At 44.4% G+C, this 12,505-nt stretch overlaps 1 protein-coding gene and 1 non-coding gene across 2 annotated transcripts in view; both read right to left on the bottom strand.

Annotated features, from left to right (window-relative positions):
• LOC135552534 (glutamate receptor ionotropic, kainate 4-like) overlaps positions 1-12,505 on the bottom strand; it is a 221,640-nt gene that overhangs the window by 19,997 nt on the left and 189,138 nt on the right. The window contains exon 10 of the mRNA XM_064984212.1: positions 7,516-7,623. Within this exon, the coding sequence (XP_064840284.1) occupies positions 7,516-7,623 (108 nt within the window). The remainder of the gene's footprint in view (positions 1-7,515; positions 7,624-12,505) is intronic.
• LOC135553499 (U7 small nuclear RNA) lies at positions 231-283 on the bottom strand. The gene has a single exon (XR_010457581.1). It is a non-coding gene; the product is annotated as a U7 small nuclear RNA (small nuclear RNA).

The following is a 12,505-nucleotide window of genomic DNA, read 5'->3' as shown; positions in this document are numbered from 1 at the left end:
CTGTAGTATTTACTGTAGTGTTTTTGCAGACTGTAGTATTTACTGTCGTGTTTTTGCAGACTGTAGTCTTGGGTAGGATTTACTGTTGTGTTTTTGCAGACTGTAGTATTTACTGTAGTGTCTTTGCAGACTGTAGTAAAGTATACTGTATAATTTACTGTAGTTATTTGTAGACATTACTGTAGTTTTTAGTAAAGTGTTTTTGTTTTATTATCTTTGACATAGAAGTGGGGGGCTTTCTCCTTGAGGAAACCTACTGGAGAAATGCTGAAAGAGTACATTTTCTCTAACCTGTAGGTAGGTAGACTGGGGTCTGAACAGATAGTTCAGAGTGTCTGCTCTTTTCTATAACCTGTAGGGAACACAATATATATGTAGGTTTCTTACAGGTGGCACAAATTGGGATATGGGGGAGGGGAATGGGCAGGATATATGCAAATGTAATACTGTAATATTTACTATAGTAAATAAAAAAAGTTGTGTTCTTGCGGACTGCAGTGTCTTTGCTGACATTTTTTGTGGATAATATTGGTATTCTACAGTATCCTACAACATTCTATACTAAGTACTACACATGATTGAGGGATACTACAGTGTACAGTCATGGAAAAAAGTATTTGGTCCCCTGCTGATTTTGATTTCCAACAAGGGTTTTGTCACCAAGTACTAAGTCATGTTTTGCAGAGGGGTCAAATACTTATTTCCCTCATTAAAATGCAAATCAATTTATAACATTTTTGACATGCATTTTTCTGGATTTTGCTGTTGTTATTCTAGCTCTCACTGTTCAGATAAACCTACCATTAAAATTATAGACTCATTTCATTTCTTTGTCAGTGGGCAAACGTACAAAATCAGCAGGGGATCAAATACTTTTCTCCCTCACTGTATAGTATTCCACAGTTCACTACCGAATTCTATAGTAAACTCTAGTATTTTTTTATGTGGGAGCCTACTAATGACATTGTTGGAGAGGACTTGTCACCTTCGCAACATCGGTTTTACAGAGTGAAGCCAGCCTTGTAACAGGTAGCCTCTTTAACCTGTCCTCTGTAACAGTGAGCTTTATACTTAAGTCGAGAGAGAGAGAAATCACACTGTCTGACATAGAGAAATCTATAGATGGAACATAAGGCAAACAGTGCAATTGCTCTGTCATACTTCTATTGGGGTGACGTTTGTGTTGACTGGTGACCGGGAGATGGATTCATCTCACAGTACGAAGTGCGCGTCCCTCCATTATGACACAAAGTGGAAAACAAGAGACCTCAAAGAGGAGGACACATCACACCGCCGCCGACCATCCTGTCGCCATGGCAACGACAGTTCTTCTACCTGTGGTACTACCGGACCAGTTTCTTTTATACTTGATTAGTCTTCTATGTCCTCTACCCCCACCTCGCACACAGTGCACACACCGCTTTGCGTTGCACCGATAAGAGAATAGCAATAGGGGTAATAGAATGGGGTTTTCCCATTCTTCTCCGCATCATATCTGAGGTCACGGAATGTATTTTGGTGGACATACTCATCAGTATTAGATGGAGGGAGAAACCGGCGAATGCTTTAAATGTATGCATGCAGGAGAGCTCCTGGACTGCATGTTAAAGAAGAAGAGTACATACAGAAAGAAGGAACGAAGGGGCCTTTCGGGCCCTGAGTCAGAGCACGGTGACACTCTATAAATGCAAATCCTCTCCATTCATTAACTTATTAAACAGCCACGCACGTTACCTTTCTGCCCCCGAGTTGACACCTCTGCTGTGGTTATGCGGCGCCACGCGGGAAAGCACAATATAAATGCAAATGATTTAATCGCTCGCAGCAGCCTGGTGGTAGAGGCGCTCAACCATTCCAGCCGGACGGACGCTTTCCCTTTCCCTTCCCAAACTAGGACTTATTAAGGAGTAGCATTTCACGGGCCAGTTGTACATTACACGGCGGGGGTTTCAAGGGAGAAAGCTTGGAAACGAATAAACAAACCTTCTGGATTCAATTAATAGGTCTCCACAACCCCGGCGACAGAGAGGAGTGGGCAGCTCCGGCTTAATTAAATGTGGCCCATAATTTCTCAGCGAGCTCTCACTTGTTGATTGATGAGTGTGAAAGGAAAGGCAAAGTACTTCTATAATGATCTCCCCAATATATCCCACTGTTAGGACACTATACAGAGGTGGGAAGAACATCCTCAGTTGGTGACCTGGTTAACTACCTCAGCTCGTGTATTAATTGGAGATTGGCTGGTTCTGGAGGTCCTGCTGGTCTCCACTGAGTTTGGGAAAAATGCATTTCGTTTTTTTATGCCCCCAGCTCACGGAATTGCCTGACGACCACCTTGAAGTTGGACTCGCTGGTCCCCATTGGACAGTTTAGATGATGTCGAAGGGAGGTGATATGTGAGAGTTGTGTTTGCTTTGATTCATCTTGTTGTGTTTATTGTTTTTGTGATTTTTACATGGTGTTGTGTTCAATTCTATTGTGTATGTTCATGTTCACAGGGCTCCCTTATAAATGAGACCTTGGTCTCAACGGTGACCCGCCCTGTTAAATAAATAAATAAATAAATAAAAACCCGCAGAAAAAAATGTAATTAAGAGCTGGCTCTGACTCATCAATCATGGGAGTAAAACCCAGACATTAATCAATAATGTGTGTGTGTGTGGGGGGGGTCTTTCTCTCTCTCTCTCTCTCTCTCTCTCTCTCTCTCTCTCTCTCACACTACAAGGGAAATAAACAATACAAAATGAACAGTAAACGTTACACTCACAAGAGTTTGAAAATAATATATACTATTGTCTATGTACAGTGTTGTAACAATAAGCAAATAGTTGAAGTACGATGGTGTTTGTGCTCCACTGGCTGCCCTTTTCTTGTGGCTACAGGTTGCAAATCTTGAGGGAAATATGCCTCTAATATGGTCACACATTTGGCAGCAGGTTAGGAAGTGCAATTCAGTTTCTATCTCATTTTGTAGGCAGTGGGCACATAGCTTGTCTTCTCTTGAGAGCCAGGTCTGCCGATGGCGGCCTCTCTCGATAGCAACGCCATGCTCACTGAGTCTGTACATAGTGAAAGCTTTTCTTAACTTTGTGTCAGTCACAGTTTGCTCTCTCTCTCTCTCTCTTGCTCTCTCTTGCTCGATGTGCTCGATAATTCACTGTTTGTGAATGCTTACCGATATACTGACATACACCAATGTCAGAAGCATTCATTGAAATCACAGGAAAATTGTATCTACCTTTTGTAACATACCACAGACAATTCTATGAAATAGTGCATTTCAAGCTATGAAGAAATGCAGCATCTCTCAGCATCTCATCTCCATTGCCAGTAGTCTGGTTGTGTCCAGCTGAGTATTGTCAGTGTTCCATGCCCCCCCCCCCCTCCACACACACACACACAATACCTTACTCTACCCATGCCAGGTGCATTTAACCAACAATGGTTAAGGTTAGGATTGGGAGAGGGAAAGCTGACCCTAGATCTGTACCAGTGGGAAACATCACCCCCGAGCTGAGCCTAGAAACCTAAACAGTCGACTGCACGCGACAGTAAAAAAATTCTCGATATTGAAGGTGTACCAAGTCATACCTGGATTCGAATAGTATTCACTATAGTTGAAACACAAGCTATGCTTGATTGAGCTTCCTTGGCACAATGGAAACAATGGAATAGTCTCAAAAGTGCAAACATCCTCCATTTGGCACTCCACACATGCACAATCAAACGTGCTACGTTTTTGAAAGAAAACAAATACTTCTTCAACCCGGGTCTGGTTCAAGGAGCAGTAACAACCCCCAAGCCGGGCAATATCCCCATCCTCCAGCAAATACAATTATGTGGTCCGGAGCCTATAGCGAACTGGCAGCTCAAAGATACACTGAGTATACAAAACATTAAGAACACCTGCTCTTTCCATTTATTTACATATATTTTTTATTTATTTAACCTTTATTTAACTAGGCAAGTCAGTTAAGAACAAATTCTTATTTACAATGACGGCCTACCCCGGCCAAACCCGGACGACGCAAATGGTCCCCTATACGACTCCCAATCACGGCCGGTTGTGACACAGCCTGGATTCAAACCAGGGTGTCTTTAGTGACGCCTATAGAGAAACCGCAAGCACTGAGACGCAGTGCCATAGACCGCTGCACCACTGGGAAACAGGTGAATCCAGGCGAAAGCTATGATCCCTTATTTATGTCACTTGTTCAATCCACTTCAAACAGTGTCTTTAAGCCTTGAGACAATTGCGACGTGTATTGTGTATGTGTGCCGTTCAGAGGGTGAATGGGCAAGTGCCTTTGAACAGGGTATGGTAGTGTGTCAAGAACTGCAATGCTGCTGAATGACACCTCTCTCTCACAAGGCAATCATTTAAGTAAGGCCTACAGTATATCTGAAAGCCACCGTCTTCTCGGGTATTGTTGTTCTGAAACAAGAACATGTCTTTGTTTCAAATACTTGACCTGTGCTTGACTGAGCTTGACTGGCACAATGGAACCAATGACTCCAAGTAGACTCAAGCAAACGTTTAAAGATGGAATTCGCAGTTGGGGGGAAACTGTTTACCGCAATGGTCGTAATTATTTGATTTATTTATTGACGAAGCAGAGTTGGGGAGCTTCGTGCATCTTGGTCAAAAAAATTGCAGTACATACAGTTACCTGCCAAAATAAACCAATGGACCAAGTGTCTTGATAGGGTATTGGGTCACCACGAGCCAGAACAGCTTCAATGCACCTTGGCATAGATTCTACAAGTGTCTGGAACTCTTTTAGAGGGATGCAAAAACATTCTTCCACAAGAAATTCCATAAATTGGTGTTTTGTTGATGTTGGTGGAAAACACTCCAGAATCACCTATTTCAGTGTTCAATAGGTTTGAGATCTGGTGACAGACGGCCATAGCTTATGGTTTACGTCATTTTTATGCACATTCAATTGTTCAGTGACCACTCGTGCCCCTGTGGATTGGGGGGCATTGTCATCCTATGGGGACATAGCCATGGTAGCCAAAATAATGGCCTGCCCGGCATTTTTATACATGACCCTAAGCATGATGGGATGTTAATTGCTTAATTAACTCAGGAACCACACCCGTGTGGAAGCACCTGCTTTCAATGTACGTTTTATCTCTCAATTTACTCAACTGTTTCCATTATTTTGGAAGTTACCTTTGTGCTGATGTTCTATTGCATCTCCGAGGGGTGTGGGGGGGGGGGGGTGTTTGTTGTTTGCAGTCATTTCTTTGTTGCTGTAATATCCCAAATGGACGTGGTCAGTTTACCCATTAAGGATTCCACAGCTTTAAAGGTTTAAATACTATTTGACCTCAGGTCTGCATCAGGTACAGTGCTTTGGATCGGTCCTTGACAGGTGGCCATCTTTGCTCACACTGACTGAACAGAGATGGTGATGGGAATAATCAACCCCGACCCTTCTGAACAACCATACACTAGGATGACACTACACTTCACTGACCATGTGACTGTGGTCTGAAGCCTGAAGGTGACACTCTTCCTCCTAAAGAGGCCTGAGCCAGCCAATCAAAAATGGCTTAAAAACAAATCAACTTAGAGCAGAGTCTCTATTATCTTCCCAGAGCAATCAGGAGTTCAGAAATATCACCTCTCCTGGTGGCACAGCGGAAGAGCTATGGCATGTATTTCTTTCACTAACATCCAAAGGAATGGAAAAACCAAACATCAGTAACAAACAGAGAGATTACATGGTCATGTTTGGCATCTGTGGAGGCTCAAAATCAATTAGACCATTTTTTTCCCCCAGAGGGGCGGGGGAGGTTGTTTGCTGTATTGCGTCGGCTCTCGGAGACACAGAGGCCACAGTCACAGTGATGCGGAGCTGTCCTGGAACAATCTACAGGAGGGGTTAGACCCACAGGTGTAGGATGAATCCTCCTGGTGCCGTTCCGCGCTGCAGCCACTCAAGACTGTAGAGTCTAGCCCGCCCCCACCGGCAGAGATAAAGCACGACACAGCAATCACGCCGTGATGAATGAGTTGTGATAGCGACGAAATTGCTCCTGAGGTGGCTTTTGAAATTCGCCTGGACGACTCTATATCTAGCGAAATTAACACGTAGCAGCTCGATCGGACCGCCGCAATTCTCCCCCCAATCTCTCGCTCTCTCTCGCAGCCTCTGTTGTAACAGCTTCTCATTTGTTAAAGAAGCCCCCACGGTCGGTGAAACCAACCGAACCATTCCACCTGAATCCCAATCATTCTCAATGAGACCTTTTTCTCAAGTCGTTGGTTAACACAGACACACTTTATTCCTACACCATTCTTAACCAGTAAGTGTGACATTGCGAATAGCATTGCGGGCACTTGGGCCCTCCTTACAAGATACTCTGGGCTTGTCTTTTGATTCATCAAGTAGTGGTGGGAGGGAGAACAATTTGGATTTCTCTGGCTAACCATAATGCACGCACCCAATCAGCACTGCTGCAAGCGCTAGCAGGGCTAGCCAGTAGTAGCATGGCTCTATTGAACCCCAGTGTAGCTAGAACACTGTTTCAGCCAATCAGAATATGTTGTATGAATGGCTATATTGAACCCCAGTGTTTTTCAGCCATAAAAACTCCCACAGTCCTCAGTGACCTGCAGAAAAGCAGCGTGGCCTAGCTCAATGAAGAGAGAGGATCTCCCTGCAGGGTGTGCAAATGGGAGGAGAGGAGAAGAGCTTCATTTACTCCCCAGACCAATAGCCTCGTTCCTCCATGCGCTGGAAATTTGCTGCTAAAATACGGATGACATCTTTAATTGCTAAGCGTATAGCCTTACAGAGAGTATCTAAACAACTCGGCCCGCTAAGCACACCAGCAATACACCTTCCTGAGTGTATATAGAGGATGAGACTGTATTTACATCAATGAAACCTTCAGAGTCAGGGGGGGGGGGGCAAATTAACAATTACACTGTAGTCATTCAGCAGATGCTCTTATCCAGAGCGACTTACAGGAGCAATTAGGTTTAAGTGCCTTGCTCAAGGGCACCTTGGCAGATTTTTTTTTTTACCGGCTTGGGGATTCGGTTAGTGGCCCAACGCTCTTAACAGCTAGGCTACCTGCCTTTCGCCCTCAAGGCAGAGACGTCAACTCTGTGAATGACAGGGCAGTTTTAGGTGCCATGGAGAAATACCTCTCCACGACACCTTATTTTCAACCACTCTCCATATCTAAACCAAGTGGGTGATCCAGCACATACAGTACCTGTCATTTGGAGTGTGCCGGTGTAACGGTGTGACAGGGCGGCGTGATTTACTACGGTGAAGTACTACGCCACCATACTTTATTATCTACCACTCTCTCTATTGTGAATGTGGAGTGTACACTTGCATGTCCTGTGTATGTCATTCTGAGTGTGACGGTGTGGTATGGAGGAATACTACCCCACTGCACTTTCATGTCTACCACTCTCTCCATTCCAAACCAAGTGGATTGTCCAGAACGTGTGTCACTGGGAGTGTGTTGCCGTGACGGTTCACTCACCAGAATAGTGGTGATGGTGAGGGTGGTGTTGAAGAGAGTGTCTGTCACGTTGATTGATGGAAGCTTCCTCTCCATGGACAGGCCCTGCTCTGAGTGCCACTGGCCAATCTGCCAGGGGGATGTAGATACCCACACGTGCACACACACACACACACACACACACACACACACACACACACACACACACACACACACACACACACACACACACACACACACACACACACACACACACACGCCAATGCACATGCCAACACAGAGAGAGAGGGAGAGAGAGAGAGAGAGAGAGAGAGAGAGAGAGAGAGAGAGAGAGAAAAAAAAACTGTTAGAGAGTTCATCAAAGGGCCAGGCGGCAGGCAGCCTATCAAACTAGCCCAACAGACAATCCTCTTTCTTCTGATCTGCAACCAGTATCACCGAAGCCAGTCTCCCCCTCTTAAGGTCAGCCTTAAGAGGGGGAGACAGCGAAAGAGAGAGTGAGAGAAAAGGCAGCGCGAGATAAAGGACAAAGACACATGCTGCTCCTTGAAGAAATTCATTGGGGCATGTGTTCAATCAGGAGACAACAGAATGTTTTCTTTAGCTCAATTACACCCAATTCTCTGAAGCGAGCCAATGTCCTCATTAGAGCTCGGCTGGCGCCCCTCCACCACTTGCACACCTCCAGCAGGGCCTTGTATGGTCATCCCATCTTGCCTGTACCCACCCCAACACACATGTCACTCAGTGGCGGTGCTACATCATGCCTAATTTTTCATTTGGTATCGTAATTACAAAGCAGCATGGTTCATTGGGCTCTCTGCTTAACGTCTTTTGTTGAGGTGTTGGTTAATTTATCATCCCCTACCAATCGATCCCTGGCCGGTGAGTGGCTGGCTGCATTAGAGTAGCTGTGTTTATTTGTATGTCTGTGTGTTTGTGTGTGTGTGTGTGTGTGTGTGTGTGTGTGTGTGTGTGTGTGTGTGTGTGTGTGTGTGTGTGTGTGTGTGTGTGTGTGTGTGTGTGTGTGTGTGTGTGTGTGTGTGTGTGTGTGTGTGTGTGTGTGTGTGAAGATGTGCATTTCTAAATAGATTTTTTTTGACTATGTAGCTATTACTTTTCACTGTCACGCGGTGCAAAGCAGTGAGATACCATTATACCATTATACCACCTATATTTGACTGACTGACACATAATAGCCTAGGCCTTTAAATGTCAAAACTCCTTGATACTGATTTATAGTATGGATTGTCAGTGACAATGTGATAACAATGCCCTCCATATGCACGCGACCCATCCCTTCTAGTATACTGAACAAAAATATGAACGCAACATGTAAAGTCTTGGTCCCATGTTTATATATCCCAGATATTTTCCATACGCACAAAAAGCCTATTTCTATACATTTTGTGCACACATTTGTTTACATCTCTGTTAGTGAGCATTTCTCCTTTGCCAAGATAATTCCATCCAACTGACAGGTGTGGCATATCAAGAAGCTGATTTTTTAATTTTTTTAATTTTTTTTTATTTCACTTTTATTTAACCAGGTAGGCTAGTTGAGAACAAGTTCTCATTTACAACTGCGACCTGGCCAAGATAAAGCATAGCAGTGTGAGCAGACAACACAGAGTTACACATGGAGTAAACAATTAACAAGTCAATAACACAGTAGAAAAAAAGGGGAGTCTATATACAATGTGTGCAAAAGGCATGAGGAGGTAGGCGAATAATTACAATATTGCAGATTAACACTGGATTGATAAATGATCATGTACAGGTAGAGATATTGGTGTGCAAAAGAGCAGAAAAGTAAATAAATAAAAACTGTAGGTGAAAATGGGTGGGCTATTTACCAATAGATTATGTACAGCTGCAGCGATCGGTTAGCTGCTCAGATAGCTGATGTTTGAAGTTGGTGAGGGAGATAAAGGTCTCCAACTTCAGCGATTTTTGCAATTCGTTCCAGTCACAGGCAGCAGAGTACTGGAACGAAAGGCGGCCGAATGAGGTGTTGGGTTTAGGGATGATCAGTGAGATACACCTGCTGGAGCGCGTGCTAAAACAGCGCGTGATTAAACAGACGTTATCGTTACACAGGTGCACCTTGCACCGGGACAATAAAAGGCCACTCTAAAATGTGTAGTTATGTCACATGACACAATGTCTCAAGTTTTGAGGGAGCATGCAATTGGCATGCTGACTGCAGGAATGTCCACCAAAGCTGTTGCCAAAGAATTGAATGCTAATTTCTCTACCATAAGCCCGGCTCCAAATGTCATTTTAGAGAATTTGGCAGTACGTCCAACCAGCCTCACAACAAACCAGCGTGTATGGCGTCTTTGGGCGAGCGGTTTGCTGATGTCAACGTTGTGAACAGAGTGTCCCATGGTTGCGGTGCGGTTATGGTACAAGCAGGGATAAGTTACGGACAACGAACACAATTGCATTTTATCGATGGCAATTTGAACGCACAGAGATACCGTGACGACATCCTGAGGACCATTGTCGTGCCCTTTCATCTGCCACCACCTCATGTTTCAGCATGATAATTCACGGCCCCATGTCGCAAGGATCTGTACACAATTCCTGGATGCTGAAAACGGCCTGCATACTCACCAGACATGTCACCCATTGTAGTTCCCGCCAATATCCAGTAACTTCGCACAGCCATTGAAGAGGGGTGGGACAACATTCCACAGGCCCCAATCAACAGCCCGATTCAACTCTATGCAAAGTAGATGTGTCGTGCTGCATGACACAAATGATAGTCACACCAGATACTGACTGGTTTTCTGATCCACACCCCTACCTTTCAAGGTATCTGTGACCAACAGATACATATCTGTATTCCCAGTCATGTGAAATCTATAGATGAGGGCCTAATTAGTTTATTTCAATTGACTGATTTCCTTATATGAACTGTAACTCAGTAAAATCGTCAAAATTGTTGCATGTTGTGCTTATATTTTTGTTCACAATATATTATGAATCATCTGGAAGCAACTGGCATCTATCCTGTGAAAAACTGATTCATATCATACAAAAACTGTGTAATCAAGGAGATGCATACAATACATTCACAATATTCTTGCTGGTTTGCTGTTTTCACAAGACGTTGAGCTTCACTTGACTAAGACACGTTTCCAAGGCTAAATCCAGACAGTCCTTTCTACATGCTTATTAACATAATCAGAGACTCCATCTGAAGGTTTACCATTCTTCCCAGAGTGAACTCCTGATGCGCAACAACCCCCCCCCCCCAAACAAAACACAAAAAAAACGAAAGACTCCCGGAATCAGATATCTCCTCTGAGAATATGATCAAAAGATCTTACGTTCCATTTCCTCTTTGTTGTACTCCTCCATGGTGCACGAGAACGAGAGAGACAGCACCATGCACACACAAATGGAATAGAAAACAGGGGTGTAACAACGCTGCGCTAGCTGCCGATGGCTTCCGGGAATTAAGGGGGGGGGGGGATAACATGTGCACCTTGCAGGGATCTTGCAGAACGTTGTTCAGCAATCAGCTTGTGCAATCAGTTGTCAAGTGCATCTCCCCTGTAAGACAGATGTGGTGGAAGGCAGTGGAAGGCAAACGCTTAGCAATGCACCACCAGGCACGGGCGGTCTCCGGCGGAGCAGAGGGGAGTGAGGAGAAGGGCAGACGGTTAAGGACGGGTAAATGAGAGGCAGCACAGGCTGCCCGGGACAGAAATAGAGGGGCTGTGTGTGTGTGTGTGTGTGTGTGTGTGTGTGTGTGTGTGTGTGTGTGTGTGTGTGTGTGTGTGTGTGTGTGTGTGTGTGTGTACATTTGTGTGAGTGCGTGGGTGTGTGGGAGCAGGAAGAGAACCCAGGCATCCGCCAACAGGGAGGAACTGCTCTGAGTGTGGCCCCCTGCTCAACTCAGCTAGCTATGACAATAGGGAATGCAGCACACAGCAGCTTGCACAAACACTGTAGAGATGAGACACAAGTGAGACCGTACACCTACCCATAAACACACACTTTAAACACACACATACAAAACACACACAAGCCAGATCTGATCTGATCATGGTGTACATATACTGTATATACTAGTGTGCCTATGTGACAGAAGTGGTTTGGGGGCAAACTACCTGCCCTCCAGGACACCTACACCACCCGATGTCACAGGAAGGCCAAAAAGATCATCAAGGACAACAACCACACGAGCCACTGCCTTTTCTCCCCGCTACCATCCAGAAGGCAAGGTCAGTACAGGTGCATTAAAGCGTGGACCGAGAGACTGAAAAACAGCTTCTATCTCAAAGGCCATCAGACTGTTAAACAGCCATCACTAACATTGAGTGGCTGCTGCCAACATACTGACTCCTCTCTAGCCACTTTAATAATGAAAAATGTATGTAATAAATGTATCACTAGCCACTTTAAACAATGCCACTTTATATAATGTTTACATACCCTACATTACTTATCTCATATGTATATACTGTACTCTATACCACCTACTGCATCTTGCCTATGCCGTTCGGCCATCGCTCATCCATATATTTACATCTACATATTCTTATTCATTCCGTTACACTTCTGTGTATAAGGTAGTAGTTGTGGAATTGTTAGGTTAGATTACTTGTTAGATATTACTGCATGGTCGGAACTAGAAGCACAAGCATTTCGCTACACTCGCATTAACATCTGCTAACCATGTGTACGTGACAAATTCAATTCAATTTGAACAACCTTACGCTCGTCTTATTAGACTCCTTGCCTGATACCTGAGAACTCATGTAAGCTCCCAGAGCTAATGCCTGGGCTTTAACCCAGTGGGGTTAAGAAAACCTTAAATGATGGTTCTTTAGCTGTTCGGGCCACACGTTGACAATTCGATACATGTACTACACACACACAATTTCTCTGCCAATCTAAACAGTTCGATGTCCTCATTCGTCAATGCTGCCCGTCTGACTTTAACAAAACCTTTGCGTGGCACTAAAAACAGCCCTTTCAACAATCAAGAACATGA

Source organism: Oncorhynchus masou, chromosome 13, assembly GCF_036934945.1.
Source record: "Oncorhynchus masou masou isolate Uvic2021 chromosome 13, UVic_Omas_1.1, whole genome shotgun sequence".
Taxonomy (NCBI): Eukaryota; Metazoa; Chordata; class Actinopteri; order Salmoniformes; family Salmonidae; genus Oncorhynchus; species Oncorhynchus masou.
Note: the sequence above shows the minus strand (reverse complement) of the source record. Positions and strands in the feature narration are given on the sequence as shown.